The sequence below is a fragment of the Chelmon rostratus genome, chromosome 24 (assembly GCF_017976325.1).
Source record: "Chelmon rostratus isolate fCheRos1 chromosome 24, fCheRos1.pri, whole genome shotgun sequence".
Lineage (NCBI taxonomy): Eukaryota > Metazoa > Chordata > Actinopteri > Chaetodontiformes > Chaetodontidae > Chelmon > Chelmon rostratus.
In genome coordinates this window covers 12,658,628-12,686,468 of record NC_055681.1, presented here as the reverse complement: position 1 = coordinate 12,686,468, position 27,841 = coordinate 12,658,628, and the positions used below count along the sequence as shown (strand labels likewise).

Sequence of the window (27,841 nt, the reverse complement as noted above, 5' to 3'; positions counted from 1 at the left end):
GCAGCGAGATGAAGACGGTGAGGGCTTGAAAAAGAAAAGAGGTCCGTTACAGGCTGTAGGCCCATCCGCCGACACAAAGGCAGACACCTTCGCCATGTTGGAAGAGGATAGCGCCCTTGTCCCTGCACGACCGAGGCCGGGGAAAACGTAAACGCGTCGGCGAGTGTTTCTAAAAACGGAGTCGAGGCTGCGTAGAGGAGCGGAGCGGCGCGGCGCGGAGCTCAGGGCGGACGGGAGGACAGCGGCTTCACCGGTCAGCCATGGAGGATGCGGCCCGTGGTCGCCAGCGTCTGATTTGCCATCCGGCCCACGCTCATTTTAATGGGATTTACCGCTGATCGCAAAAGCAAGCCGGGACAACCCACCACCTGACACTTGAGGGGAGGAAAACGCGAAGCGGACCCCACGTCAATGACTGTTGCGGCAGAGGAGCCCCCACGGTGGAGTCGGCCGGTTCCCAAAATATGACCAGGGGTGCTGGGACGTGTTGGCAGCAAGAAGATGACGACGGCTTCCAAATCTGGCTAGAGCCCCCCCGCGACAACCAAAAGCCATTCACCGACTCAGAGAGGGCGCAGAGATGGCGACTGTCCTTGGCATCCCTCTTGTTCTTAACCATCCTCCTCTCTGATCACCTGTGGTTCTGCGCTGAGGCCAAGCTGGCCCGGACCCGGGTCAAGTTCGCATCCTCCCACCTCCTCTCACCCCAGACCCACTCAGCACACAGCAGCCTCAGAGGAAACCCAGATGCTATTTTTATAGGAAACTCTACCAAACATTTGTGGCGGCTCGAAACTTGCCACCAGGATAGTTTATCTAAAAACTGCTTCGCTTTCGCAGATGCCGACCATTTGTGCGGGGGCCTTTCCGACAAAGAGGGGACGCGGGCTGTAAATATGAGCGATTTGTACCTCTCCTTTTGTAACTCCTACTCTCTGCTGGATTTGTTTTACGGGTCGACAAGTCCGGACAATTTGAACTGCAGCCTCGACGTGCTCGGCGACGGCGACACCACCAGATGCAGCCTGTGCGTCCAGGCGTACCAGCGCTACGACCAGCACGCCCAGGAGAAGTACGAGGACTTTGAGCTCCTGACTCAGAAATATGAGCCGGGGGCATATTCAGTGAGGACGTGCATGGAGCAGTGCAAGGTAGGATGCGAAAGGGAAAGGGGGGGTGTTTTGATTTGGGGCGGGGGAGGGAGGGGGGGTGATGTGGTGGCCATCTGTTGATTTGGGCCCGGATAGATGCCAGTTTTGGTCCTCCTCCTCCTCCTCCTGTCGCCATGGAGACGGATGACAGATTCAAGGAGACTCCCGGCTCCGGGCCTCATGTTCATTCATCTCCTCATTGTGTTTAGGCCCCATGCTAATGTGCAGATGGAGGCCCTGCTAGTGTTTTTTTCCAGCATCCAGAGCCGTTTCTGCGTCCCCCCCTTTTGAGTTCACACTCTGTTCTTTGACATTGAAGACCGCCCGGCGCTGCTTTAGCTCACAATCCACCTGATCAGCCCTCGCGCACCCAGATCGGGACGTTAGAACTGCACTGTCGCCCCCTTTCTAACATTTTAATGAGCAGGAAGGAGGCTGCCGGCACATGCAAACAACTCTGGGTGTCCTGTGTGTGTTGTCGCAGTCCGCCAGGTGGTCATCATGGCCGCCCACTCCACATCGAGAGCGTTTCATTAAAGTCAAGAGGTGGTTTCCCTGCCTAATGTGGCGAAAGGCTTTTTTTTTCCGCCTCGACCTGTGTTTGCTCACTACCAGGCCCGCGCGTAGGCCTCGTTTCGGCCGTGCACTTGTTTACCAGCCTGTGAGGGACTGAGGTGGGTCGGAGTGGGCTGTGACGGGTGTCCGGGAAACGCGGAGAGCCGCTCAGCCGCCGCGTGCGCGCGCTGAGCCGCGGAGGCTGCGTTTCGGCGCCGCGCGCGTCTCCGCGCCGCCTGGGAGCCGCGCGCGGAGCTGTCCGCGGTGCTGAATGGCGCTCCCCGGCTCCATTCACAGAAGCCCTGGCCAATCCCAGATGGCCTCCATTCAGCCAACCAGCGGCAGAGACACAGGCACAGGCGTCAAGAACGCGAATCTAATAAGGCCATCTGCCTGCTTATACAAATCAAATGCTCTCAGATAGACCCACATGCACACGGGCGGGCCCAGTTTGCAAGGCTAGCTTACATTTCGAGGAGGGGAAGCACAAAAAGACTTACTGAATCCCTTGTGTGTGTGTGTGTGTGTGTGTGTGTGTGTGTGTGTGTGTGTGTGTGTTCATCAAACAATGATTCACTTTCTTTTATATTCTCTTTGCTCTTGGATGTCTTAATCCTGGCAAAGACAACGCAGCCTTTTTGGGCGAGATAAATCCAGCATTCATACGGTTGTAGACCTCACATTCTGATTCATTTAAACACTCACGTGCTTCCTTTGTGCACAGTAATTTATCTTGTGCCCAAACATGAAATTGGGTTTTATAGTCTTATATCTGATTATTTTGATATTTAAAGCTGTGTTACACTGTCAATCTGAAGGACAAACTATTCTTCTGTTCTGGATAGAGCTGAAATTATTAATCCATTATCAGAAAAATAATTGCCATCTATTCTGATCATCAATTCATCTTCATTTTTTAAGGAATAATAGTGAAAATCCTCTGCATGCTTGCTGCTTTTCTGTCATTTGTCCATGTCATTGTAAACTTGTAATCTTTGACTTTTGGACTTTCGGTCAAACACAACCAGACATCAGAAGACATCACCTTGGTCTCTGGGAACTTGTCACGCACCCCTTCTCACAAATTTCTTTTTCAGCGGGCATTAAAAGTAAGCTTAGCTCTGATATTTCACAGCTGGGAGCTTTATATCCCATCTCTGATAGCTCAAAACACTCTCTGTACACCAAGGCCTTAGCTTAGCTTGAGCTAAGCTACTTCAGAGTCTTACTTCATGGTTGGTCAGTTGCCAGCTTTAGAATATGCAATCATGCTACAGACGAGTAAAGATGGCAACGGCCGCTGCTGAAAGCAGCTTTTTGTTCCTAATCAATAGCCAAGGCGGCCATCGAGCATCAGCCGTTGAGGAATGCTCCCATTGGTGTCGACTGGCGACTCTGCTCGGCGGCGCACTCGAGCCTCCATGTGTGGCGTTCGTTCTTTCAGTCCGCGTGATTTTATGTTTTCACCGTCCTCTGAACTCACCTCTTTGCACTTGGAGAGAAAACAGTGATTTAGTCAAGCTGCTAATTTCCTTAACAACGACCCCCCTCTATCACCTCCGTGATTATAGGCTTGATCGAGCCTGTCTGCGTGGTCCGCAGCGTCAAGGAAAGAGCGGCGTGACTCAAACGATAATCTCGAGCTCTTGTTGGGTTAATGGATACCTGCTTTGGAGAAGCCGGGCGGTGCAGCTTGCGTGCCGCCTCAGACGGGTGTATATGGCGTCTGCGTAAATGCGGCAAGATTATAGCATACACTGACCTGGCAAGTGCGAAGACATTAACTAAACAGATCCCTGCCTCGGTGTGTCATTTCAACGAGCAGGGGAACAGCGGAGGCAGGTAGAGTGTTTGGTTGTCCAAAGCCAGAGGAAGATCTTTTGACATTTCAAGCGAGGATATTTGACATGGAGAGTAGCGTTTGTTGTGCCGGAGTGGCTCCTGTGGTCCGCAGGTGGTGCTTTGATTCCTCTAGCCTGAGGTGAAACATCACACAGCGGGCACGGCCGGCGTGCTCTTCCTCACAATGGGATTCTCCATCATCTGACTCCGTGAAAACCCACCATTCATCCTGACAGCGGGGCCGGCCTCCAAACATTTAAACCTGGGCCGACGCACTAGTGCTGACTCGAAAGCAGCATTTTTTTTTTTTTTTTTTTTTTTTTTTAACCAAAATGTCAGGCTCGCTAGTAGTTTCACAGGAAACAGTGAAGCCAAAACAAACCTGGCTTCTCAAAAAGCATGTCTGCAGCACAGCAGCTGGACTCTCCACACTGTTATCACATTAATTGGTGGAGGCTGTCAAAACTGGTATACTGTCTGATACATTATCATTAGCAACTGCTTTCAGTCATCAAACTTTATCATGTTACAGTATATAGTTTTGTGATAGTCTGCTTTAAAGTCTAAAAACAAGGTGTTTTGTTGTCATTGGGGCTGCAACTAACAATTTTCACTATCGATTAATCTGCCTGTTTTTTTCTCCATAATCTATCAGGTCTGACATGTTAGAGAGCAATGAAAAATGACCGTCAGAGTTTCCCAGAGCCCAGTGTGACATATTCACAATGTCTTGTTCTGTGGGAACAACAGCCCAAAACCCAGAGATGTTCAATCAACCGTCGTGAAAGATGAAGAAATCCGGCAAATATTCACATTTAAGAAGCTGGAGCCAGTGAAATTCTTCACATTTCAACGATGACAGGACACTGAAAAAACAACCAGATGATTAGGGCTGCAGCCACTGATTATTTTCATTATGATTGCCCCAGAAATTGAGTACTGGTCAGACTCTGTACAGAATACTAAAAAATGTTCACATTTAAAAGGCCTTGAAGCTTGTTTTTCAGTCAGCTGCTTGGTCGGAGTGATGGTGTCCCACATGAACACACTGTCTTCTGCCAAACGTGGAGCAGTTTTGGTTGTTTCACGTGAGAGATTTCTGTGTTTCGTTTTTTCTCTGCTCGCTGCTTTGAATCAGGTTTTTACTGGTGAAAAGTGTTAAACTTTTCATAAACAAGTCATGTCTTATTTAGTCTTATTGACAAAGACTTAATGTGTTTCCAGAGCCTTTAGACAGCTGGAACTCGCTCCTTTTAGGCATTTTTGCTTACAGAATAATGAACGATGAATTATCCTACTTATTGCTGATTAATTTTCTGCCGATCAACTAATCCGTTAATCAACAAATTGTTTTGATTGTTGTTTTTTGTGGCGATGAAGGTTGGCTTACTATTTAAATAGGTGCAATTGCCCTGTGGCCCATGATTGACAGCGGACCCAAAGGCTGCATGGAAGTATGTTGGTGGTTATTTGATCTGTAGTTTGATCTCAAGGTAAAATCCAGTTTTGAATGAATTAATCAAGCTACGCTACAAGAAATTACAAACCAATGTATGCACAATGTACAGAGACTGTGACAGACTGGGGGGTCAGTTCAGGCCCTCAGCTCATCATCCACCATCCCTGGTGGGGACGTAACACAGGACATGACGTTTGATGATGAGCTTGAGGACTTTCCCTTTTGGATCAGTCCATGTAGGAAACGTCTCAGTTCCCACCTGACGTGATCACAATATTTTTTCACAAAACCACACGAAAAACACTCGTTCCTCCCACGTAATTTCACCTGTGTGAGTGTCAAAGACAGAACTCTCAGCACCTGGAGTCTCCAGAACTGAACTCTGTCTGCTTCCAATAAAACATCTATTATTACTTCTACCTCTATGACCCCCTGCGACCTCTACGCCGAGTGCTACTTCTTCTGCTTTTGCCACCACTGCTATGATGTAAAATCATTTCAGAACACAATCACCGACGAGTCTATGCACAAATCCGGCTCCTCCCCCGCCCCCCAGGTCCAATTGGATGTCTAATCTTAGCCGGTGTTGTGTGCAAGTGGAAAGGAGGACAGCGTCCACAGCGTGCTCCCTCTTTAGATCCTTGTCAACCGCACACATCTGCATTGATCTGAGCTCTTTTTGAGCCGGGGGGACGGGTGGCAGCAATACCAAGAGGTTGATCCCTATTGATTTGCGCCGAGCCCTCCGCTTTCACTTGTCCTTCATTTGATAGTGGGCAGCTCCTCTGACCAAAATAGGGCAGCGCCTGAGCTCAGTGAAGACATCATGTTACTATCTGAACCTGTCTGATTGTGCCATAAGACCTGGGAGTGTGTGTGTGTGTGTGTTAGTTTGGGTGGACAAGTGTTACGGTTGCACTCGATTCATCATTTCCCTATTTACAATATGGGCAGTTATGCAATTGTGCAGCAAATGATGTGTAACAACAAGGATATCAGTTCTCAGATGGGGGGCCCTGAAACAAAGCCTCAACACAGATGGAGCCTTGTGAGATAATGTATTTTCCTCTTTGGGTTTGGAAAAGGTTTCCTTCAAAATCTTATTTTTAGCTTGCAGCCTGCTAGAGACTGAAATATCTCAACGGCCGCTGAACGGATTGTCACGCCATCAGGCACACGCATACGTGTCCACTTCCAGGCTGAATTACTTTGGTGGTCCCGCGACTCTTCCTCGAGTGCCACCATCAGGTCGAAATTTCTAGCTGAATGCAAAACACCTGACAAATAATTACATTCCCATCAGCCTCAGCTGTAATTAGCAGATACTGGCATGCTAACATGCCAAATTACAATGGCGAAAATAGCAAGTGTTATACCTCTGCGTGTTAGCATGGTCACTGTTAGCATGCTAGCATGGTGATGTTAGCATTTAGCTCAAATCACCAAGTAGCCTGGCAGGAACTTGACCCCAACATGAATGCTAATGTTGCTCTGTCACTGCTGGTTGAAAGGGATTTAGTGGCATCAAGTGCTGAGGTTGCACGAAACGCGCCTCACCTCGCGCCTCCTTTTACAAGCATGTAGGAGAACCTACGGAAACTTGCGAAAGACACAAAAGGCGCTCTCTAGAGTCAGGGTTTGGATTGTCTCTTCTGGGCTACTGTAGAAATATGGCGGTGCAACACGGATGCTAATGTGGAAGCTGACCCATTCCCAGTGATTATGATGGCTCACTGTGTGGAAGTAGCTTTCATTAGCTCCTTCGCTCACTCCACAGTATCTCAGACTTGACAACAAGACGTAGACACACAGACTTTCTCATCCCCAAATCTATCCGTTATGTTGCAGTCTTAATGTGGTTTATCTCATCTGCATGAATATCCTGTGATCACCCATGCTCCTTTTAATTGCTGCTTTTGTCGGCTTTTTGTTCATTATTCATATTAGCAGACACCGTGTGTGTGTGTGTGTGTGTGTGTGCCCCAGTCTCACGGAGCCTCGTGTGCATTAATGAATGACAGATTGTTGCAGCGCATCGCATTGTTCACCTGTCTAGGTCGCACGAGAGCCGCGAACGGAAGCGCTCACGCGGGATTTCCGCCATTGTGCCTCCCTGCAGCGGCTGTGAACGCTGACCTTGGAGAGGGTTTCATCCCCTCAAGATGCCTGGCCCACTCCACGACAGGCCTTTTATGAATGGGCATATCCCTGAGCAGCATGCCAATGAGGGAGGAGGGAGAGAGGGGAGGCTGGCTGCTGCAGTGCACGGCAGAGCTTCCATATTGTTTTAACTGTACAGGGAGCGGATCACGTGACATCACGGCAGGGCTGGAGGAGGGAGGGAAGCCGCGCCAGGCAAACGGGGGTTAAAGCGGGTTACCCCGTTAATGGGCCTCATTTAACCTCTGTGGCATTTTCATTCTAGGAGACACTCACTCACATGCAATAACTCTTTATTCTTTTTTCTTTAATGGATCCATATTAGCTTCCACAAAGTGGTCGCTAGCCATCCCGGGGTCCTCATTAACACAAGAATAAATACTTATTAAAATCAATAAGGCCGAAAAAAGGCAGTGTAAGGCAAGCATAAAGATCAGAAAACAAACAGTCACCCATAATAGAACAAAATACACAGGGCAAACAACCGAAAAGATACTAACAGCCATGATAGATTACTGAGTTTATGTATAAGTGGCCTCTTTTTTTAGCCTGTTTGATGTCATGGCTGTGATTAGAGCTGCCTTCTTTCTGTGTGCAGGAACGAATCCATCTAACAAACTGCTTTTAACCAGACTGAACTGCTGGTGATCTCCTGACTTTTCCTCTCGCCCCGCCACGGCACTCAAGTGTGTGGAAGAGGAAGTCCTCACCTAAAGCCCTGAAACACTGGCTCCCAGCGGCTAAACCGCTGTCAGGCGATAGCCAGTGGGCTCTGAGACTGGCCAGAACGCGTCTAAGTGGTCTCTTTTTGTTAGAGCCCCCTACTTTGGAAACTGCCACATCTTTCAAAACTCCACCCTCACCTTCATGATGCAGGCTTCCTGTTCAGATTAGAAGTCTGAAGCCCACGTACAACTGTTACATACCTATCGAACTGATCTTGTGTAAAATTTGTGTTTTTTTTTTTTCATTTTCTGTTTCATTTTCCCCCAAATAAGACTAGCACCTCCGTAATAAGATGAAAAAAAATAGATATCGTCCCTGGAGATGAACTGCATTTAGTTGCCAAGCTGTTCCCCCCGTTTATGGAATAACCAGAATTTAATTATGGTGAAAACATTCATTACTTTGGTTTCGTAATTGCGAGAAAATGAAGATGTTGCAAGCAGGATGTTTTGTTTTTTTTTCCTGTGAAACACCTAAGGGTCACACTAATACCTCCATTCATTTATGGGCATGACATCAATTAGTCTAACAGTCCTATTGTCTGCATAGGTATTTGAATGGATTATTTTTACAGGGACAGATATAAGCCTGAATGCATATCCCAGCCACCCCATATTTAACTAATGTGGAAAATGCAGGAGCAGGGTGGAGGTTTTGTGCCCTTGTTCAGGGGGGGGGGGGACTGACCAGCATCGTCTACAGCTGGTGGCGTCAGATATGAAAACTGATGACTTGGTAACTCGAACATCCTGTGTGCTACCTTCAGATGATCACATCAAAATTCGCCACCACTTGGCTCTAATGGGATTATCTGGCCGACTCCCCAGCAAGGTACCTCTCTCTTCATGTGCCCTCCCTAAAAGCTTTTTTCGAACCAGGGCCGCATGTATACAGTGGACTCGGTAAAAGGTTAGGTTTGAATCTCTGTTAAGCTCCGTGTGGCCCATTAGGATGATTGAGGATGATGCTTGTCCTGTTAAATGAATTGTCAGCCACTGGACATGAGTTCTGTTTATGGGAGCGCAGTGCGACGGTTTGCCTAACAGCGCTATCTTCCAGCTCCACACTTAGAGTTCTTTCCATTAAATTGCTTAATGCACGCTGACATCTTATGCAATGAGCTGATGTACAGTATGACAGTCAACCTGCGATTTATACGATTGTATAAGGTCTTTAGTGTATTAAAACGCGCCACACCAGGATTCTGTAACATCAATCTGGCCTGTTTATCACCTTCCTGCTCTGCTCTGACATGTATGAAAAACAGGAACAGGAAATTTAAAAGTCAACAAACTATAGTGCCGGGGTTCAGGTCCACTCACTTCAGAATGTGGGCCCTTTTTTTGGGAGTTTTTAGGCCAACCTCTTGAGGAGGTTAAGGAGAAGTGATCGGTGGAACGCAGCCTCGACAGCTTCCTCCAGTTTAGACTCTCCAGCTGTTTGTTCACGCAAAGGTCGGCGCTGTCAGGACACCTTCTTATTGGTCAGCGTCGAGAATTTGTCAAATTCAGTTGAATTGAATGATTTTTTTCTTTTTGACAAGTTGTTGTTCCCTTCCCCTTTCAGCTTTGATTTACTGTGTATCCACTTGCCTTGGAAGAGACTCTGAAAAGGATTGGAAGGTGTTTTTGGACGGAGAGTTGGTTCACCCGGACAAACAGGTCCTTTGATGAACCTTCTCCTCGCTTGTTTAAAGACGTGTGAGGTCATTTTTATGATGTCATCCCGAGCAATGTCTGCCAATCAAAGCAGAAACATGCTGTCAACAAATCCCACGTGTTTGTGCGTCTCTCAATACTTTCTGGCTTCCCTAATCTGCTTGTGGCACCTGGCGCCAAACCAACTGGATCCTACCGACGATGGAAATGATTGATTTATTTATTTTTATTTAAAAAAGGCTCTGGAATTTCCTAAAACAGCTGGCCACCGTAGTCTCTGTCAAATGTCACTCAAACGAAAAAATTGTCCATTTGCTGGCGACTATTTTCAGTTGATCAAGCCACATTTGGTGCTGTAGTGAGTATTGTTGAAGCAGGACGGTGTAAGTGGGATTGATTCACAACAAACGACAGTGTGTGTTCATGGTAATGAAGGGACATGTCAGCCAGTGCGATAGAGTGGCTCATTGATGTGTTTTTAATAGTTTTTGATAACAATGGAGCTCTGTGGCACAGAAGAATGAGATCAGGCTGTAGATACACACACACACACACACACACACACACACTACTTATTGTCGTACAAGCGTACGAACCAGCTGGAGGCTCGGTGGTGTTTTGGATTCATTCAGACTTTTGAACTGCAGTGTATCATTATTCCATCTGAGATTAGCTGCGATATTCAAAGAAAGCGTCGGCAAACATGTAATTTCTCACAAACGACGGACGACCAGCAATGGCAGCGTCACTCAGTCGGTGCGATTCTGAAGGTGTTGACACACAGCAGCGAGCGACATTGTTCCCCCAAGATGAACCAAGATCTGATCATTATGCAGGATTGAAAAAAGAAAGACAGTTCTTCACACTCCAAAGTTAGTCGTTTCACGCAATGATCACAAACACTGAGATTTTCTTTTCTGTCGGTGCGGCCGTTTTGAACTTAAGGTAGGCCTGCGCAAACATGTAAAGCACTGAAAACAACAAGAACAACTGGTGGCGCAGAAGGCGAGTCTGCAGAGAAAGTGCACCATAAACAAAAGCAGTGATTGAAGAGCAGATTCTTTCTAGTTGGGCTATGATGTTAGACTAGAACACAGCGAACTGAAGGAGGGAAAGGAGGCTTTGCTGCATCCTTTGCAGAGACCATGTTGTTGGAACCAAACCAAAACCTTCCACGTGTCTGAAAGGTTATTCCACATCACATTGTCCAGTAGAACTGCACTGTCAGCAAAATGATCCACGTTAAATTGGGCTTTCTGTAAGCGCCTCACAAACCTGCAAGTCGTGTTTGCATTTATATTAACTGTAGTTTAGAGATTTTGTCTCACCCTAAAATCACAGTTGCCACGCACAGATATTATAGAAAGTGAAAAATGTTTTGCAGAGCGGTCCATTATCAGCGTTCTCGTCTGGCTGAAGGGGTCCACACTCAGCCGTGATCTGTCTAAGTGAGCTGCTCCATTTAGCGTGAGTAGGGAAGAGACAGAGGGTGTCGAACAATTACCAGAGCCACCTGCTACGCCCACAGTCCTGATGCCGCTCCCGCGTGACCTCTCCTCCAAATCCTCACATCTGATCTGCCAAGTGGCCACCTGAGTTGAGAGCTGCTCCGCTGCGCGTCGAGGAGCTGCGCCGCTGTCACGCCGAGAGCCCCCCCCCCTTCCCTCTTCAGCAGCGCTCGGCTCTTTTGTAACAGTAGATGTTAAACGGGAACGCTCAATCCCGGGCTGTGTCTCATTTCTGTGCCCTAATAGGACCCAGAGATATCAGAAAAGTTCTTTCGCCGTGACTCGAGGAGTTTGGTTTTTCAAGGCCGCGATGTTGACTGCAGAGGTGGGGGAGACGGAGAGGAGGGGGGGGGTGTATCATCGCAGGAGCTTGTGGGCGGAAAGGGAGGCCTCTTGGCTGTTTAACTTCCATTTTGTCCTTGTATATGAATCCTCCACTCCCCGATAGCTCTGATGTATAATATACCAGAGCTCTACATAGCAGCCAGGCTTTATTCCAGACCAATCAGTCGGTTTAATGAATCCTGAGTTCATTTCTTGACTTGCATGACTTGTGTGCACGACTTCCGCTTATTCCTGTCACTGAAAACAGGCGTCTGAGAGAGTTAGCTGTATGCTACACCTATTTCCATTTCCTAGGAGCTTTTTGATACATAAATGATGTGTAAACACAGCCTGTCGCACCTTAAACACGATAACATGATAGCAAGAATGTGCTTACACCTGTGCCCTCTACTACCAAGGGATGGGAGGACGCCTGGAAGTGCATAATGTTTTCAACATGCAAAAACTACAGGCACTGAAAACTTCAAACTTCAACTCCACCTTCTCACTATGAGTGAGATCACACATGGACACATGTCAGCGTTAGCATTTAGCCGCACACAGCCTCACGGAGCTGCTAGCATTAGCCTGGTTCTCTTGATGAGACGGGGAAAAGAGCACGGCCAGAATGTGCAAATGCATCTTTCCCCGACACGCAGTCGTTGTTTTCCCATGATCCTGTTCCCCGAAGAAACGAGAATAACACCCGCACTCTTTCTGAGGGAGTGACTGAGGTGAATGTTAACACCCGGGAGTGTTACGCAAGGATCGGGGTCTTGGCCACATTTATGTGGCCTCCATCACTCTCACAGTGACCTGTGACATTTTCCCTCCCTTTAAGGCTAATAAATCTATATCCTGATCGCTCTCCCCCTCGGGGCGGCCATTCCTCCTCATTCCCTCGCTGTCATTACTGCCAACACTTGGCTGGTAATGACGGCCACTGAAAAGGGATAATGAGTGACACCGTCCCCCCCTCATGTACTGTTTTCTGAAGACACCCAATCTTCAGAAGAGTTCATAAATATTTACAAAGATGATACTGACTTCTGGGTCCTCGTATTCCTTCACTTCATCAGAATGATCCAGGTAATAGCCGCACAAAAAAAGCTAACAGGAGAGCCTGGGCGATGTCAATCAAGCAGAGCCTGCACATGCCCACACATCTGCCGAAGTGAGTGCAACCAGATGTGTATCCAGGGCCTTTAAATATTTGCCCTCCTTTTTGTCTTAAAGGATGGTTTCACATTTATTCAAGGCTGCCTTAACACAAAGCCGCGGCGCTCATACGCACATTAACACTGGAATCGTTTGTCCTGTCCATGCTGGCTTCAGTTCAATCAAGTGGTTGTCATCCACAGTCGCTGTCTCTGTAGCACATGATTCCCTCTTTGCGATACGATCCCCCCGCTGACGCTCAGGCAGACTTGAAAGAATGCGACCCTATCATTGAATCAGCGGTGGCGTTCTAAAGCCGCACTTAGATTGTAGTGTAGTACGAAGGGGTAAAGATATGATTTGTTTTACGCTCACTGCAACAAACAGGACAATAAGTGCACACCACGTGCAATCAGAGCGTAGTATGGAATTGAGACACAGCACTTGTTTTCACACAGTTTGACATTTCGGGAAATAACACCACGAGCCGAACGTCGTGATTTTTACAGAGAGCTACGGAATCGTTTCTCCCCAGGCGCATTTTTGGAGTTTGTAGCCCTGCTCTCAGTCTTCATGCTAAGCTGAGCTAATTGGCTCCGAGGTCGGGCTCCGGAGTTGACGCTCACACATGAGGGTGTATCGATCTAACTCCCAGCAAGAAAGCAAATAAGCGAAATCTCTCAAAATGTCAAGCGGTTGCTTTAAAATGGCCGGCGCAAGACCCGAGCCAGGGCCTGTAAAGACAGCTCGGGCTGCAAACGCAGAATGAGTCTTTGCAACACAGGATGTTTTAGAAAACACAGCGTTCACACTGATCAGCTGTAACCTCATCGCTGGTGGGAAGCAGCTAAGTGCATCTCCTCAAGTCCTGCACTTAAGTACAATTATGAGGCCGTGTTTAACTCAAACACGTAAGTTTAGGATGAATGGATGCTGATAATGTGCGTAACTCGAACTGTACAGCTGAGCTCAGTCCAGTTTGTTTGTGTCAAAGCGTCAGAGCACCCACTCAGCATCTATCTGCCCGCCCGGGGCTTCGGTCGGGCCTCACGCAGTCGGCTGGCTCTGCATCGATAGACAAAGCAGAGCCACCCTGACCCATCCAGCAGCCTCCCAGAGCTCTGATCGAGCCGAAAATGAATTCTTTAAACCTTCGGAGAGGAGAGCTGCAGAGCTGGAACCGAGCCAACAGGGATGCTACGACCGGAGCGCGACTTAATCTACGCAACGTGAAACCAAACCTGGGAAACAATCTCGTGTCTACCGGAAATCGGGTTTGTCTCCCACAGCAGATGGAAAGCCGCTTCTTAGATCTACCTGTTTTGTGATCTGAACGATCCATTGCTGCGCCTGCGCGTTCAACCGGGCTGAAAACAAATCCCGCCATACACATTCATGACCATGTTTTCTCAGAACTGATCTACAAAACACGGTTCAGGGAAGCGGATGCCACCCGTTCCTCATGTCCACCCAGCTGGCCGGTCAGACCTCATGCGCCGGCACTCCATAATGCTCTACAGGGCATTTCCAGTTAAAAGGTTCAGGGTTTCTGGAAGCCTGTCAATACTATTGATGCATCACTAATCAACGTTGCAAGATCAGAATGTACATCTTCATGTTGTGGGCGGATCTGATGCTACTTTACTGACTTACTGCTGATGTGAAGGACAAAACAAAAGCTTTATGACTAAAACTGTACAAAAAAATCTGCTTCTTATGGTTTCAGCATCATGTCCACAGGTTGATGCAAAGCTGCATCGCTCGTGAATATGAATGTTTCAGTACTTGAGATTTCTGTGTGCAAAGGAAACGCGAGGATGCACCAGCAGCATTTATTTACAGCCATTTGCACAAATAAATGAGTTCTGATTAGTGTTAGTTAAACCTGAGATTTGAAACAAGATGTTGACTTGAAAAAACGTCCGAGTGTCTCACACGCACACACACACACACACACACAGAGAGCTTCAGCATTGTTTCAGGGGAGCATGTGTATTATAACCATTTGACAAAAAATAAAGACCAATTGTTTGGGGGCTTGTGGAAAATAAGTGTTTTCTATCTCATTAGAAACACAGATACTGTTCCATTATTTTAAAAAGAAGCAACATATGTTCAAACATTTGGCTTCATTCAGGTTTATGATGATGTTTAACAGTCTTGTTGAAGAGGTTGGTTTGTGTACCATTAACTGTAAGCATATTCTGTAATCCACTGACATAAATACACAGTTTCAGTTAAAGAGCATAAACCCAGATTTTGTTTTTCTTAAAAATTCACAAATTCACACCCAGCTTGACTAAATTATTGCGCATATATGTGAATTTTTGTTGCTTGTATTGTATGTTTAATTGGACAATGCAGAGTTATTTGCTCACAGGTCGTCACACACATTTGCAAATCTTGGTTCTTATTTGTGGACAATGAAACACACAACCGTCCCCACTTTTGAGACTATTTATCTCCATACAGATTCAATATTTCTATTAGGGTATATATATAAAGTAATATTTAATTTAATATCTCTGTTTGCAAGTGAAGAGGATGGACCGAGTGTGCTTTTGTTCTGTCTTGTCGACCCTCAGTCTTCGAGGTTTTGCTCTTTCCTTATTATCATTATTAAAATACAAATTTAGAGGACTGTGCATGCGCTCCCTAAGTGCTTTCCACTTAAGCATGCGCATCACACAAGCATGCACACCTGCATTTCCCCAAGGAAGTTATACTGGAAAATTTAAGGATTATAACTTCAAATATGCTTTCATTATTGACAATGCAAGTAAGCTAAAAATATTCAACAGCTTGCTTAGAATTGAGGGAAAAACCCTGCGTGGAGTGTCAGTCTGCTCGTGTCAGAGGTGTTATTGATCTTTGCAGGACCTATAGGTTGGGCTGAGCTCCCCCTCTGTCTTCGAACCCTCAGGCCATTGCTTGCCAGAATGCTATTCCAAAAAGAAAACCCATTTTAAGCTCAGTCACATTTGTAGTCCTCCGCCGCAGCCCCTCTTTGACCCTGTTTTTTCAAGAGAGCACTCATTGGCAGAAGATGACACGGCGAACGTACAAACAAGGGTTGCACTGAAATTGCAAACCATCTAATTTGACGAAAAACGCTCTGCCTCAGAGTGTCATTTTCCAGAAGCACACATACGGCGCCTGGATTCGTTACATCACCAGGGAATGGGATGTAATAAGTACCAACATCAATGCGGGAAGACAGACTCCAGTACGCGTCCCTGTCCTGCTGGATTATCCCAGGGTTGCGTCAGTGACCCGAGGCGGCCGCTGAGATTTGAGTTGTGAGTGAATCAAAGTCCTGTCAACAACATTTTGTCAGGACTGATGGCGTTTCTTTCATGTAGTGTGTCTAGAAATATGAAAATGCTCTTTCGATTTTTGGCCACCCAGACTCATGAAGCAGACCAGGTGACTGCATATTCAGCTCCACCTCAAAAATGTCCTAATTTGAGTGTCATCAGTGTCAGGAATCTGCTTTATATTGTGCACACTCAGTACATTTTGGTGCTTTGAAGAAAAAAAAGAAAAAAAGCTCCTCATCAAAGGGAGAAACACAGCTGAAAATAGTCCAGGTAGTGTGAGAGCTGCTTCCTGTTCTACCCGGGCCGTGATTTGTGTGAGTGGTAATGATCTGTGTCATTCAGCTTCTAACCGGGATCTCACTCTGCAGCTGACTCATACGCTTTTTATAGCCGTCTCTGTCATTCCACTTTATAGCCGCCGTGTGCGCGCGACAACACCGTCCTGCTGGGAACAAAGAGACAGTTGATACTTGGTGGCGTGTTGAGTTAAAGTTTTTACAAACCCGCGAGCTTAAACCAGCGTGAGTACAGTTAATGTGGCGCTTGATTTAGGAAGTGTAGTTCAGGGATAGGCTGCTGTTGGCTAAATTTGTGGTTTTGTGACATTTGTTTTGGTACTGCACCACTGTAGATACATTAAACATCACACACACATTTTAACTACCCAGACAATGAAAGGATAACTTTCGGTTTTTACAACCTGGACCTTATTTGTAGCATTAAATACGACCATTTACTCGTTCTGAAGAAATTAGCCCCCAGAGGAGCGGCGCATATATCCGTATAATGCGAGTACTCGGGGCATCCATGTGCAGCCTCTATAAACGCATATTCCAATATTTTGTTATGATATGCTGGTGCTATTCCCCTCTGAGCTCGTGGTGGCATGTTATTAACATCCGGCGTCTCTAGACAACTACCTCTGACGTGGATGATGTCATTACCGAACGCTGGGCGCTGCGAGCAGCCAGCCACAACACGGCTGACTCTGCGGCGATCTGGGAACAGTTGTGGATGTAAGCTGCAATATCAATTTCTAATATTTTCTTGAAAAAAAGTTTTAATAACAAGATAAAAATTATTTTAAGAAAATAAGAAAGTGAAAGAAAGAAAAAATGGGTCCTGAATGCAGCATTTCAATAATACATCAAAATAAATACATGTGCACTTAGGTGCAGTACATGCATTATTATGTACGCTAATAAACCTATACATGTGTACAAATATACATATCCTCTCACGTACATGTACCTACACACATTAGTTTACCTTCAATACTTCCATGATTTTTAACTGCACAGCTATTTAACCCATGTTGTTTCAAAGCAGTCAACATTACTTTTTATTTTCTTTCAGTTTCTAGTAATTACTTTTAAAGCAGCTACTTTTAATATTCTACGTAAACATCTGTCCAGCAGGCGTTACACCTCATAAAAGAAATAAATTCTGGACTGGTGGAGATTTTCTTTCCGTTGCCCTTTTCTAATACTTAGAATACTTTTCCAACACTCAGATGCATCTTGGATATTTAGAATATCGATTTTTGGTTGATGAAATACTGCAAGTGCATCTTCTAAGTGAATACTCGGCACAAGTGTGAAGCAGAAATGGATGAAAACACATTTAATAGCGCGGATGCTTCTTTTTTAAGTGTTTCTTCTGTGATTTTATGTTGCGGCTGCCGCTGAGGAGTAACTTTAGTTTGACGGTTTCTCATGGTGGTGGTAATTTTGCTCGGGAATAAATACTGAGCACTTATATTTCTCCGCTGCTCAGCTGCTCAAGCTCTCCCACAGTCCTCGCTGTGTCAAATGACAGGCATGTGAATGGGAACGGCGAGGGGAAGCCCTGCGCCAGGGCGAAGTGGGATGGAGGAAAGAGCTGCTTTGCATGTCAGATTTCCAGGAGCTGTCAGCCTGAGACGGTCGATGCCGGTGAGCTGCTGGACGCCGGTGGGATGACCAAAGCTGACCCGCTCTTCCAACAGAAAAGTCACAGGGGGGTGTGTTATCCATCTGAGCTGAGCCGTGGATCCCCTTGAAGCCGAGCAGCGAGAAACCCTTTGTAGTATTAAACACAGGTTATCTCATCACATCGCGAACGTGACATTTCTCTCTGTGGTCGCTAATTTATATCGCGTTGAGCACCAAAACAGCCAAGTAATTCTCCTCATCCTTTCACAAGTACGGCTCACTTCCTGCCAGGCGTAAAATCTGTACATTATCAAAAGAGAGGGGCCACCACACACACACACACACACACACACACACACACACACTTCCCACTGAGCCGACATTCGATTTGAAAATGTTTTTTTGCTCTCAGATTGATTGATGCTACATGACAGCACACAGGCAGAACCCCCCCTGAAGGCATAAGATGCACATTTGTCCAAACTGTTGATTATTCTATGTGCCAGGCAGAAAACTCAAACTAGTAGAATTTAAATTGAACTGAAATTAAAATCCGTTTCTGCTGTGACATCAGCATATATGTTCGTTTTGCCTTGTGCAGTTATTTGGTTAAATTTGTTATTACCAGAAATTAGAAATTTAAATTTCATTTTCTAATCTCCAGGTGGCATTAATCCCACCTGTGATTCAGTGATTCAAGTGCAGAGGACTGCTCAGGACTACGAGCATGAAACAACGACAGCTAATGCTAATGATATCATAATAGCTCCTCTAATGTGTAACGAAGACAACACTGAGTGTGTGGGAGATGCCAGGAAGTCAGCAAGAGTAAAGATAACGTGAATTAGAGCTACTGTCCAGTGGGAATCAGTTATAATATGAGAAAGCAAGCCTAACTAGCTTCCACTCAAGCTAGGCTAACTAGCTTCTACCTTCTAATTGGAAACACGAACAGCTTCCACTCAAGCAAGGCTAACTAGCTTCCACTTTCTGCATGTAAATACTGGCAGGTTCCACTGAAGCTAATCTAAGTAGCTTCCCCTCTCCAAGTGAAGAGCTAGCGGCTTCCACTCAAGCTATGCTAACTAGCTTCCACATTCTGTGTGAAAAAACTAGCAACTTCCACTCAAGCTATGCTAACTAGCTTCTACTTTCTGTGTGGAAAAACAAGCAACTTCCACTTAAGCAAGGCTAACTAGCTTCCACTTTCTGTGTGTATATACTGGCAGGTTCCACTGAAGCTAATCTAAGTAGCTTCCACTCTTCAAGCGAAGAGCTAGCAGCCTCCACTCAAGCTATGCTAACTAGCCGCCACTTTCTGTGTGGAGAAACTAGCAGCTTACGCTCAAGCTACTCTAACTAGCTCCCGCCATCCAAGTGAAAATACTATCTGGTTCCACTCAACTTAATTTAAGTAGCTTCCACTTTCCGAGTGGGAGAATTAGCAAATTCCACTCGAGCTAGCTAAACTAGCGTGCTACTTTCCACTGCAATACACACTAAACAGCACAATGGGTGCTCCTCCACCTTCACCTCCACCTCGACCTGCACCTTCTGTGTACTTAACATTTTAGTCCACACACACTTAACTAAACTGTCAGCTATTTGCACTCAGTATATACATTTTAGTATATTTCAGCAGCTGTTGGTATATTTTATTGTTTATTGCTTTAGTATATTTTTATTGTCTTGGTATATTTTCATTTCTGGTATATTTTTATTGCATTTACACATATTTTTACTGCATGTTAGTTTATTTTATTCTAGTATGTTTATCCTATTTTATTATCTTTCTTTCTTTCATTCTTATCTTTCTTAATATCTTGTTTCTAACATGGGGGTTGCAACGCAAATTTCATTGACATGTTATGCTCAATGACAATAATGGCAATCTTGAATCATAAATGCTGAATGTTGCAAAGGGACAGATTCAATTAATTACTAACACCACGTGGGCTTGTTGACATAGGGAAAAGAGGCTTGAAAAGTTGCAATTTCTCCAAATACACCTAAAAATATTTGTGTCAAGTAGCTGCAGTATCACCATACTTAATATGACTTTACACAAAAAGTGAAGAGAATTCAAAATTCACTTTGACTTTTTAAAATCACCTTGATGCATCTGCTCTCTTCTCATTTAGGTTGGACTCAGGAGGAAAGTCTGAGGTTTCTTGATGTGTAACAAGGCAAAAAGATGTCAAGGTTTGAAGTTAATTAATAAAATATGGATGAAGAAGTAATGTATACTGCAAACCAAGAGTAATTTAAAATAAAGTTCTGAACAGTATGTTCTGGCTGGTGCAGCAGCTGGTCCCAGAGTAGAAGGACTGCACGCTACAGACAATAAGAAGCCGTCCATGACTGTTCTACAGTCTGCCTCTTATATAATAGTAATCACTGTGGTGAAATACAGATGCCAGCGCCGCGCTGACACTTATCTGCCAAAGCAGCAGTGTTTGAATCTTAATTTTTAAATGTTATTTTTAGTCTACAAAAGAAGTGCATGTAAGCACTGGCAGAAAATGTCTCGTTGGCATATTTTACATCTCTAATCTCATCTCTAATGAAAATGTCCACAACATCAGGACCACCGTCTTGATCTTGATTTGAAGTATTGGCCACCCAAAGGATGGGGGGGTGAAACGCTGTGTGTACGAATGGCAATGAAATCAGCTGCAGACATAAAGGCCAGGCTGAAACGGTTGCCAGCTTGGTGTCTTTCCTGTCTGTGTCTCGGGGCTTCAGTACATTGTTTGAAGCAGACTAAGCTGCATGGCGACAGAGGCTTTTTGAGTGCCAGGTTCCCATTCACACTGATCACACATTAGACTGATCAAATCAGACTCCAGGCCTGCTTCCTGACTAACTCAATTTGCTCTCATACGCTTCCCTTTTCACGCTGAGCACACGCACGCACGCATTTACACACACACACAGGCCTGGTTGCACGCTTAAACATGTGCACACAAACAGAAAACCAACAGAGAGTGGGGCAGTACCCATTGAGCTCTAATGAAAAGCAGAACAAGCCGTTACCTTGGCAACTGCCAGCATACATCTTCAGGAGGACCCAGATTTCCTGTCTGACTGCGATCGTATTGTTTTGGTTCTCTTTTGATAGCCGCAGCATCCCTAGACGGATTATCTCACCGCTGGCAAGAATTTATGCTAAATCATCGCGAATTAAACAGCAGCCATTTGCACAGACAGGAAGCCGCCACGCTGAAAATCCTCTGTCATGGATTTAACACCTCTGGCTCCGACAAAATACCACAAACTCTTAAAACACACATGTAATCAATGATCTGAGGGATTTTATCTTGGCCTGGAGCCAGTTTCTCCTCTACGCAGAGCCCCTCTATGGTGAGAACACTCCTGCCAAAAGCAGAGGATCATGGGAATTAAACTGTCGGTGTGATTTATCCAAATTACCCTCGAACATACAAGGAGGTGTAGTCACCACGGTTAGAATGAACGTGAATATCAGCAGAAAAACGTTTTTTACCCTGCGCCAGGGTAGATCCAGACAGATCTTGAAATCCAGAGTGGTGACCTTTTTTTTTGAGGGATGAGTGTATTTCCTGGCAAACAGGTACGGGGATTTAACCCTACCACACACACAGTGTATCAACATGAAGTCATACGTGTCTGGAATAGCTCTGATTTTACAAAGCATTTGGGTCCACGCTGTTCTCATCATTATCATTCTCATCACCATAATCAGATTATTATAATTATTATAATTGCCTGTGCAGTGTTTGTTATCTTTGTATGTCGCTCTAAACAGGAAACAAATCAGACGCCCATTTGATTTCTCTGCATTTGAGAGCGCAGGGGAGGTTGGCGCAGGGGCAGATTTACCTTTTTAGCCACGTGGAGGTCCTGGCTGTAATTTAACACCCATGACACTTTAAAACCACACTGCCAGTTAACCACCCTCCCTCTCAAGCCATAGATGTTCCTCTGTGGTTAAATAACACAGGGAATAATTAACTGTGCGTGCGGCGTGTTCTCCACTGTGGCATCGTTCTCCGTGGGATCTGTGTTTGCGATGACGTTTCTGTAGGTGGCTGTAATTGCAAATAGCAAAGGCTAAACTTGAACAACAAACAGGAAATGTAAAACCAATTATTCTCAACTGCAAGACAGAAAGTGTTTTTCCATGATAATTCCTCATATTACTACTTTCAAGGCCCTAAAAACCTATTTTCTCAATGATCTTTGAACTATGCGCGATGGGGTCCTACTCATTTTTTGACAAAGCATCACACATTTTAAGCGAATATCAAGAAAATCGGCAAAAGAAAATGTGAATGAACGCTTGTGTCCATCCACTACCACTATGCGGTTATTGGAAGTGGATGCATGGAGATAAGCAGTAGGTGGCGCCGCCAGTTCTCTAGTCGGAAAGCTATTGTACCATTACAACACAACACAATTAAGTGCTTTAACTCTTTTTTGAAAAAGGCAAAAAAACATCAAACAAGCACATTTTTTGCAAACATTTTCTGAAATTTTGCTTTTACTTGAGTGACATGTGAATTCAAGTGAAGCCGATTTGCAGAGCGTCGAGCGACGAGGTGACGTGTCTTACAAAATATTGCATTTGTGTGTGTGCAAAACTCTCCTAATGCTGAACACTTCATTATTCTTGCACTTGGTAATTATCTGATTTACTCTAATGGTTTGTTTGGTCTGTGATTAATGACTTGGAGATGGTTGTTGTACCCCTTTGCTCGCATGCGTCCGATAGTCCAACGACTCTCAACACTTTTCCTCACTGAATCCTGGCACGTCTTCTATTATTTAGAGTACAGACCTTTCCCCTGCACGTCTTACCGAATCCTGCAAGACGAGAGGTGACACACCGTGGCGTCATCAGGAGACGCAGCTGACTGATAGGAACAGCTGTGACGCGAGCAGGTCCAAGTCGCTGATGTTGACAACAGAGTGAAATTGTGTGGGCTGCACATGTCGAGGTGTCTCATCAATGAGAAACTTTGTGGTTCCCAATTAGCCGCAGTTAGCATGTTAAACATCATAGCTGCTAAAATGCTGGCCTTAGCACCTCTAGCATGGCTTTACTCGTAGTCTTCTTTACATGAGTTCATGAGTTGATTATAGCTCTATGTGTCTGTCTTCTAAATGCTGCTAATCAACTTAAGAATATTATTGTTGTTTTTGTGTTTATTGTAGGCGTGTATTGAAATTCAATGACTGACTTGAAGTTTTGTAACTGTAAATGTTCAACTACATATTGGTCACAATCTATTCAAGACCAAATTTAGGAGATCCCTATGAAACATTTGTGTTTATGTTGTGTGTATATGATTAGAAAGAAAAACGCAGACTTATTATTCTAGCTCTCGAATCACTATTGGATCTTGAAAATCCAGTGTCGGTTTAGTGTCGACGCACAGTGAGCTCGTGTTTTCTGCTGGCACATGCGGTGTTTCTTTTGCTTTGTCCGATCCAAAGTTTGGCCCGTCGCTCTCACGTCGCATGTAGCCCTTTTTCTAAACCCTACTTAGGGCCATGCTGCTCATTTACGAGCAAACCAGCCTCGTAGCATAGGTCGCACGGCCACATGTAGGCTGTTTATCAGAGAGAGTTCGGATGACCTTTCTTCCCACCAGGTTGGTGGAGATTTTGGCGAAACAAATCCGATTAAAGTCCCTGTACAATGGATTGTCTGTGCTCTTTGCTGTAATTTCCCTTCTCTGGTGTTAATCCCAGTAAAAAGCACATGAAGAAACAGCTAAAAATGAGAATGAATCCAGACTGTGGTTTGCCCTTGGTTCATTTTGTTTTGCTAAGCTTTCCAAGCCCGAGGCTTTGGCTATTACATGTCACCATCTGTCTCCTTATGCACAGAAGTCTGTGCATTTAGTATTACATCCCCAATCACAGTGAACTACAGCAAGTCTAACTCGGAAGAGGACTGAAAGGGTTTTGGTGATCCACTCCAAAGCTGCGTGGTGTAGAGCTGAAACGACTCGTTGATTGACAGAAATTTTAATCAGCAACAATATTGAAAGTTTTTCAAGTAAAATCACCTAAGCGTCCACGTTTTCCAGATGAAACTAATAGATTATTGAAGAAATTTATTACACAGTTGCAGCACTAGTCTGGCGTATAAAAGACATTATAACAGACATTATGAATAAGAAATTAGGGTTGGCCCTAAAATTAGTATAATACTAATGTTTTTTTACAAACCCAGTTGAGAATTTCACTGCATCCTCTGTGCCTTTTGTGTTGTAAGTTCACCTCAAAGGTGCAACTTTATATGTAGATATTTCGCTCTGGAGGAAGTGTACCACCACGGTGCTGTGAACAATCTGGTACACTGCTTTGTGTAAAAGGGTTGATGTTACATATATTAACTTTTTTAACTAGCCAAAAGAAAGAAACTGCTTATGTGAATTGATACTTCAGAGTATTTATTTGAAGCGCCTATGTCCCAAATGAATGTTGCACCTTTAAAAGTAAGATATTGCCAGCTAGAGTTGTGAAATATATATATTGTCTGTATATAATTTGTATAAGTTTGGATTTTGAAAAGCCTATATTTATAATCTATTTGAGATTCTATTATTGTGAACGTTATTGTGAAAAGTTGAAAAATCCTCACACTGCTGCATAAAGAAGCAAATCATTACACTGTATTTGGCACGGCTCTGCGGCGGGATTGATCCAGTATCCCAGCGGCTCTGCTAGCAGACTAGCCTCGACTCTCCCGAGCTTTCCATTAATGCATGAAGTGCCGGGAATCCATTTTGGAAAAGCGATGCTCAGTGGATTAAGTGCACAGGTAATTACTTTATGGGAAAAGGTGTTAAGATAACAAATGGACAAATGACTGCTAACAGAGGGAGGGCCAGTCTTTAAGTGGATCATGAACCAGCATCTGTTAACGTCACCTCCTCTTCTTCCCTCTCCTCCTCAGACGGCCTATAAGCCCTGGCTGTGCGCTCAGTATTTCCCCACCACCCAGCAGTCCTGTCAGAAGAGGGTACCGTGCCACCAGTACTGCCTGGAGGTCCAGCAAAGCTGTCCGTTCATCCTGCCCGACAACGATGACCTGATCCACGGCGGCAGCCCCAGCTTCATCTGCACAGGTGAATACCCGCTCACCGTCCGATGCTACTTCCTGTTTACATCTGCAGCAGATAAGAGCGGAGTGCATGTTTACATGTGTGGGTGTTTGGGTGGCCTTGCATTCTCCACTGCCTCAGAGAAAACCTCCCAATTTCGTTTCTGTCGGCGAACAGCGTTTTATAAATGAATGCACGTATTAATTCATGCACAGTGTGGGTCTCCTTATTTACTGGACGGCATTCCTCCAGGAAAACAGCACAGCGCTTCTGAAGGCTTTCTGATGACATCTAGTGGTGTTTTTGAGCACAGCCGAGCTCAGACAAGGACATTTTAACAATGCATTGATGAATTGGTTTTGGCTTGTCTCTCAATATTTACTGCAGTTTAGACAGTAGTACTCAGCAAGGACTCTGTCTCAGAGGACCGGGCGCTGGCTGTGTGTCAACAAACAAGTTATCTGGGAGAGCTGAGCAACGCAACAGCATCATCTTCAAGTCCCCGCACAGCCACGCTGGTGTTTGCAGTTATTCTGGCTGCTGAGAGCTCTGCTCAGGTTGATGCTCGGTGGAATTATGCGAGGTCACCGAAATGTTCCAGAGCTAAGGGACGGTGGCAAAATGAACAGTGGAGGAGGGGCGGTCAGAAAAGGGGGAGGGTGGTGCTGTACTTTTCGTTTGGCTGAGCGGCAGAGAGGCGAATCGCATCGCAGATGATGGGTTTAGTGTGCGCACTGGGTCATAAAGGTGCGCTTTATCATTCCCAGAAGACAATCCCGTCACTCTTTCAGGCGTTAATATTGTAAATGTAAGTTAAAAGCCATTCATTTAGACATTTCTAACCACTTCTAATGTGAATATTGGTGGCTATTTCCAATCATAGATGAAGGTTTCGCTTATACAACCTCAAATTTAGTTAGTCGTGGTCAACTCAGCAATATATTTTGAGCTATTTTGGGGGAGGGGGGAGGGTGTTACTGGTCTTGAAAATTTGGACAGGATCTTGCTATATTTAAAAATTTAAATATACTTTTCATACCGTCCCTAATAGGAATGACAAGGGTGTAAGTTTCACCTTCACAGGAGCAATAAAAGCTACAGGGGACTCAGGGAGATGTCAGTCAAACCATCTGTACATGCCCATGCAGTCCTGAGGAGGGGTCTGTTCAGGGAGAATAAGTTCAAACACCTGTGCAGGTGAGCTGTGGATGAGACACATTTAGTCTACCAGTGTGGCAACATTTAACGTCCTTAATGCAGGATTTTGGTCAATTTTTTTTTTCGCAATTCCTGATGAGTTTTCAGCCCAGAAATAAACTTTATCCATGTCAGATGAGCCAGGTCTAGATCCGTTCTCACCATCCTCCGACTGCTCTCTCCCTCTGCTTTCGTTCGGTGAGTGAGGGTTTGCCCCGTGCAGCAGAGCGCAGCGACAGCTCCTTTCATACGCTGGCGAGTTAACGCTTCCCGAGCCATCGACCGACGCAGCGAGACGTCACCCTCTGCCTGGACGCGGGCTTTAATTTGAGTTCAGCTCACGGTCACTGTGTCTGGCCCTCGGCGTCCTGATCACACGGCCACAATCGGAGGTCCGGTGATCCGTCTACAGAGCTGATGGACGTCCAAAAGGAGGGTCAGCGCGGATGCGGTGACCATCACTGCTGCAGTTCAACTACTGAATGCAAATTTGATTGTTGTTAATAACAGATGCTGTTTTTAACTGAACTGATGCCCTACTTCCATTCAATCCTAAAATTATTCCTAAAGACGGGCTATGTTGGATTATACCTATACAGTATCTGTGTGATTTATCTGGCTAGCATTGGACATAAATTAGCAAGTCATTCATAAGATATCCATGTCATGAGACAATAGAAATCTGTCTAATGTGTCATATGAGATTCTGCCATTGCAAATCAATGAGCAGGACTACCTAATGTTCATTTTGCATCACTGTTAGCATGAAGCACAGTTGTTTTATCACGTATTTAATTGGCTGGATTTCTGCATTTCTGCATTGCAAGCATGTTAGGAGGGGACCTTTCAATGGCCAGTAGGGACAGGGATGCTCATGATTACAGGAAGCAAAAACTGCCTCGCTGTTAACAAGGCCGCCTCACTGCTGTTTTAAGGTGGAAATACTGTGGACCTGTCCTTTTAAGATGACATCAAGTTTTAAAGGGCGTTTAAAAGCTGAACCCACGATACTTTCGCTGGAGAATTTTAAAGTGACAATGCACATTTTTTCTTCTCCTCCCACAAATAAACTGAATGAAATGCACTCTCTCTCAGTGGGCCTGGCCCCTGCAGGGAATGTCAGCTTATGTGAGCAAACCTTTGACAGACATACCTGTAGAACAGACGTCACTGAGGCATTTCATGGCTTTCAATACTCTTTTGTACTTCCACTTATTTCACCCTGATCACGTAATTGTATCTGCCAGTGGTTGCTATTTATCAGAAGTTACATAGTCTGACTTTAATGTCCCATCATGCTTTTCTGCTCAACAGAAAGTCATTTATTGGCAACTTCATTCAGATTTTTTTTTTTTAACAAATTTTTAGTGGTATCAGCTGTCAGCACACTAAATCACCTTGACTGTTATTAATAGACAGACACTATGCAGCAGGGGAAAGTCAGCGTTTCTCTCCTGTGTCATCTCTTTCTCAGGGCTCTTGGGAGATCATCTATCAGACAGTGAGGCGGAGTGCTGCGACGTCCGATGGGACTCCAAAATGGACAACCCTTCAGGCGGGACACTAAAAAGGACTGCTTCTTCCTGCCAGCCCGAGGGGGCCTCGGTCACCTCCGCTGCCAACCCGAGACTGTGCAGCGGGCGGCTGAAGATCTGCCTGCTGGCCCTCGTCCTCCTACACACTGTCATCATCATTTCGGCCTCCCATAATTCTACGTTGGTGGGCGTGGCTGCCATTTTCTCGCCGGAGGAGAGCGCTTCGAACGAGGAGTGA

General features: G+C 45.3%; 1 protein-coding gene across 1 annotated transcript; it reads left to right on the top strand.

The window, feature by feature from the left end:
* Positions 1-215: 215 nt before the first annotated feature.
* On the top strand, positions 216-27,841 carry LOC121627529 (transmembrane protein FAM155A-like). Its single transcript, XM_041966477.1, has 3 exons — positions 216-1,151; positions 24,724-24,895; positions 27,543-27,841. Exons 1-3 carry the CDS (start codon positions 465-467, stop codon positions 27,839-27,841), a joined length of 1,158 nt encoding a protein of 385 aa, XP_041822411.1. The 5' UTR covers positions 216-464.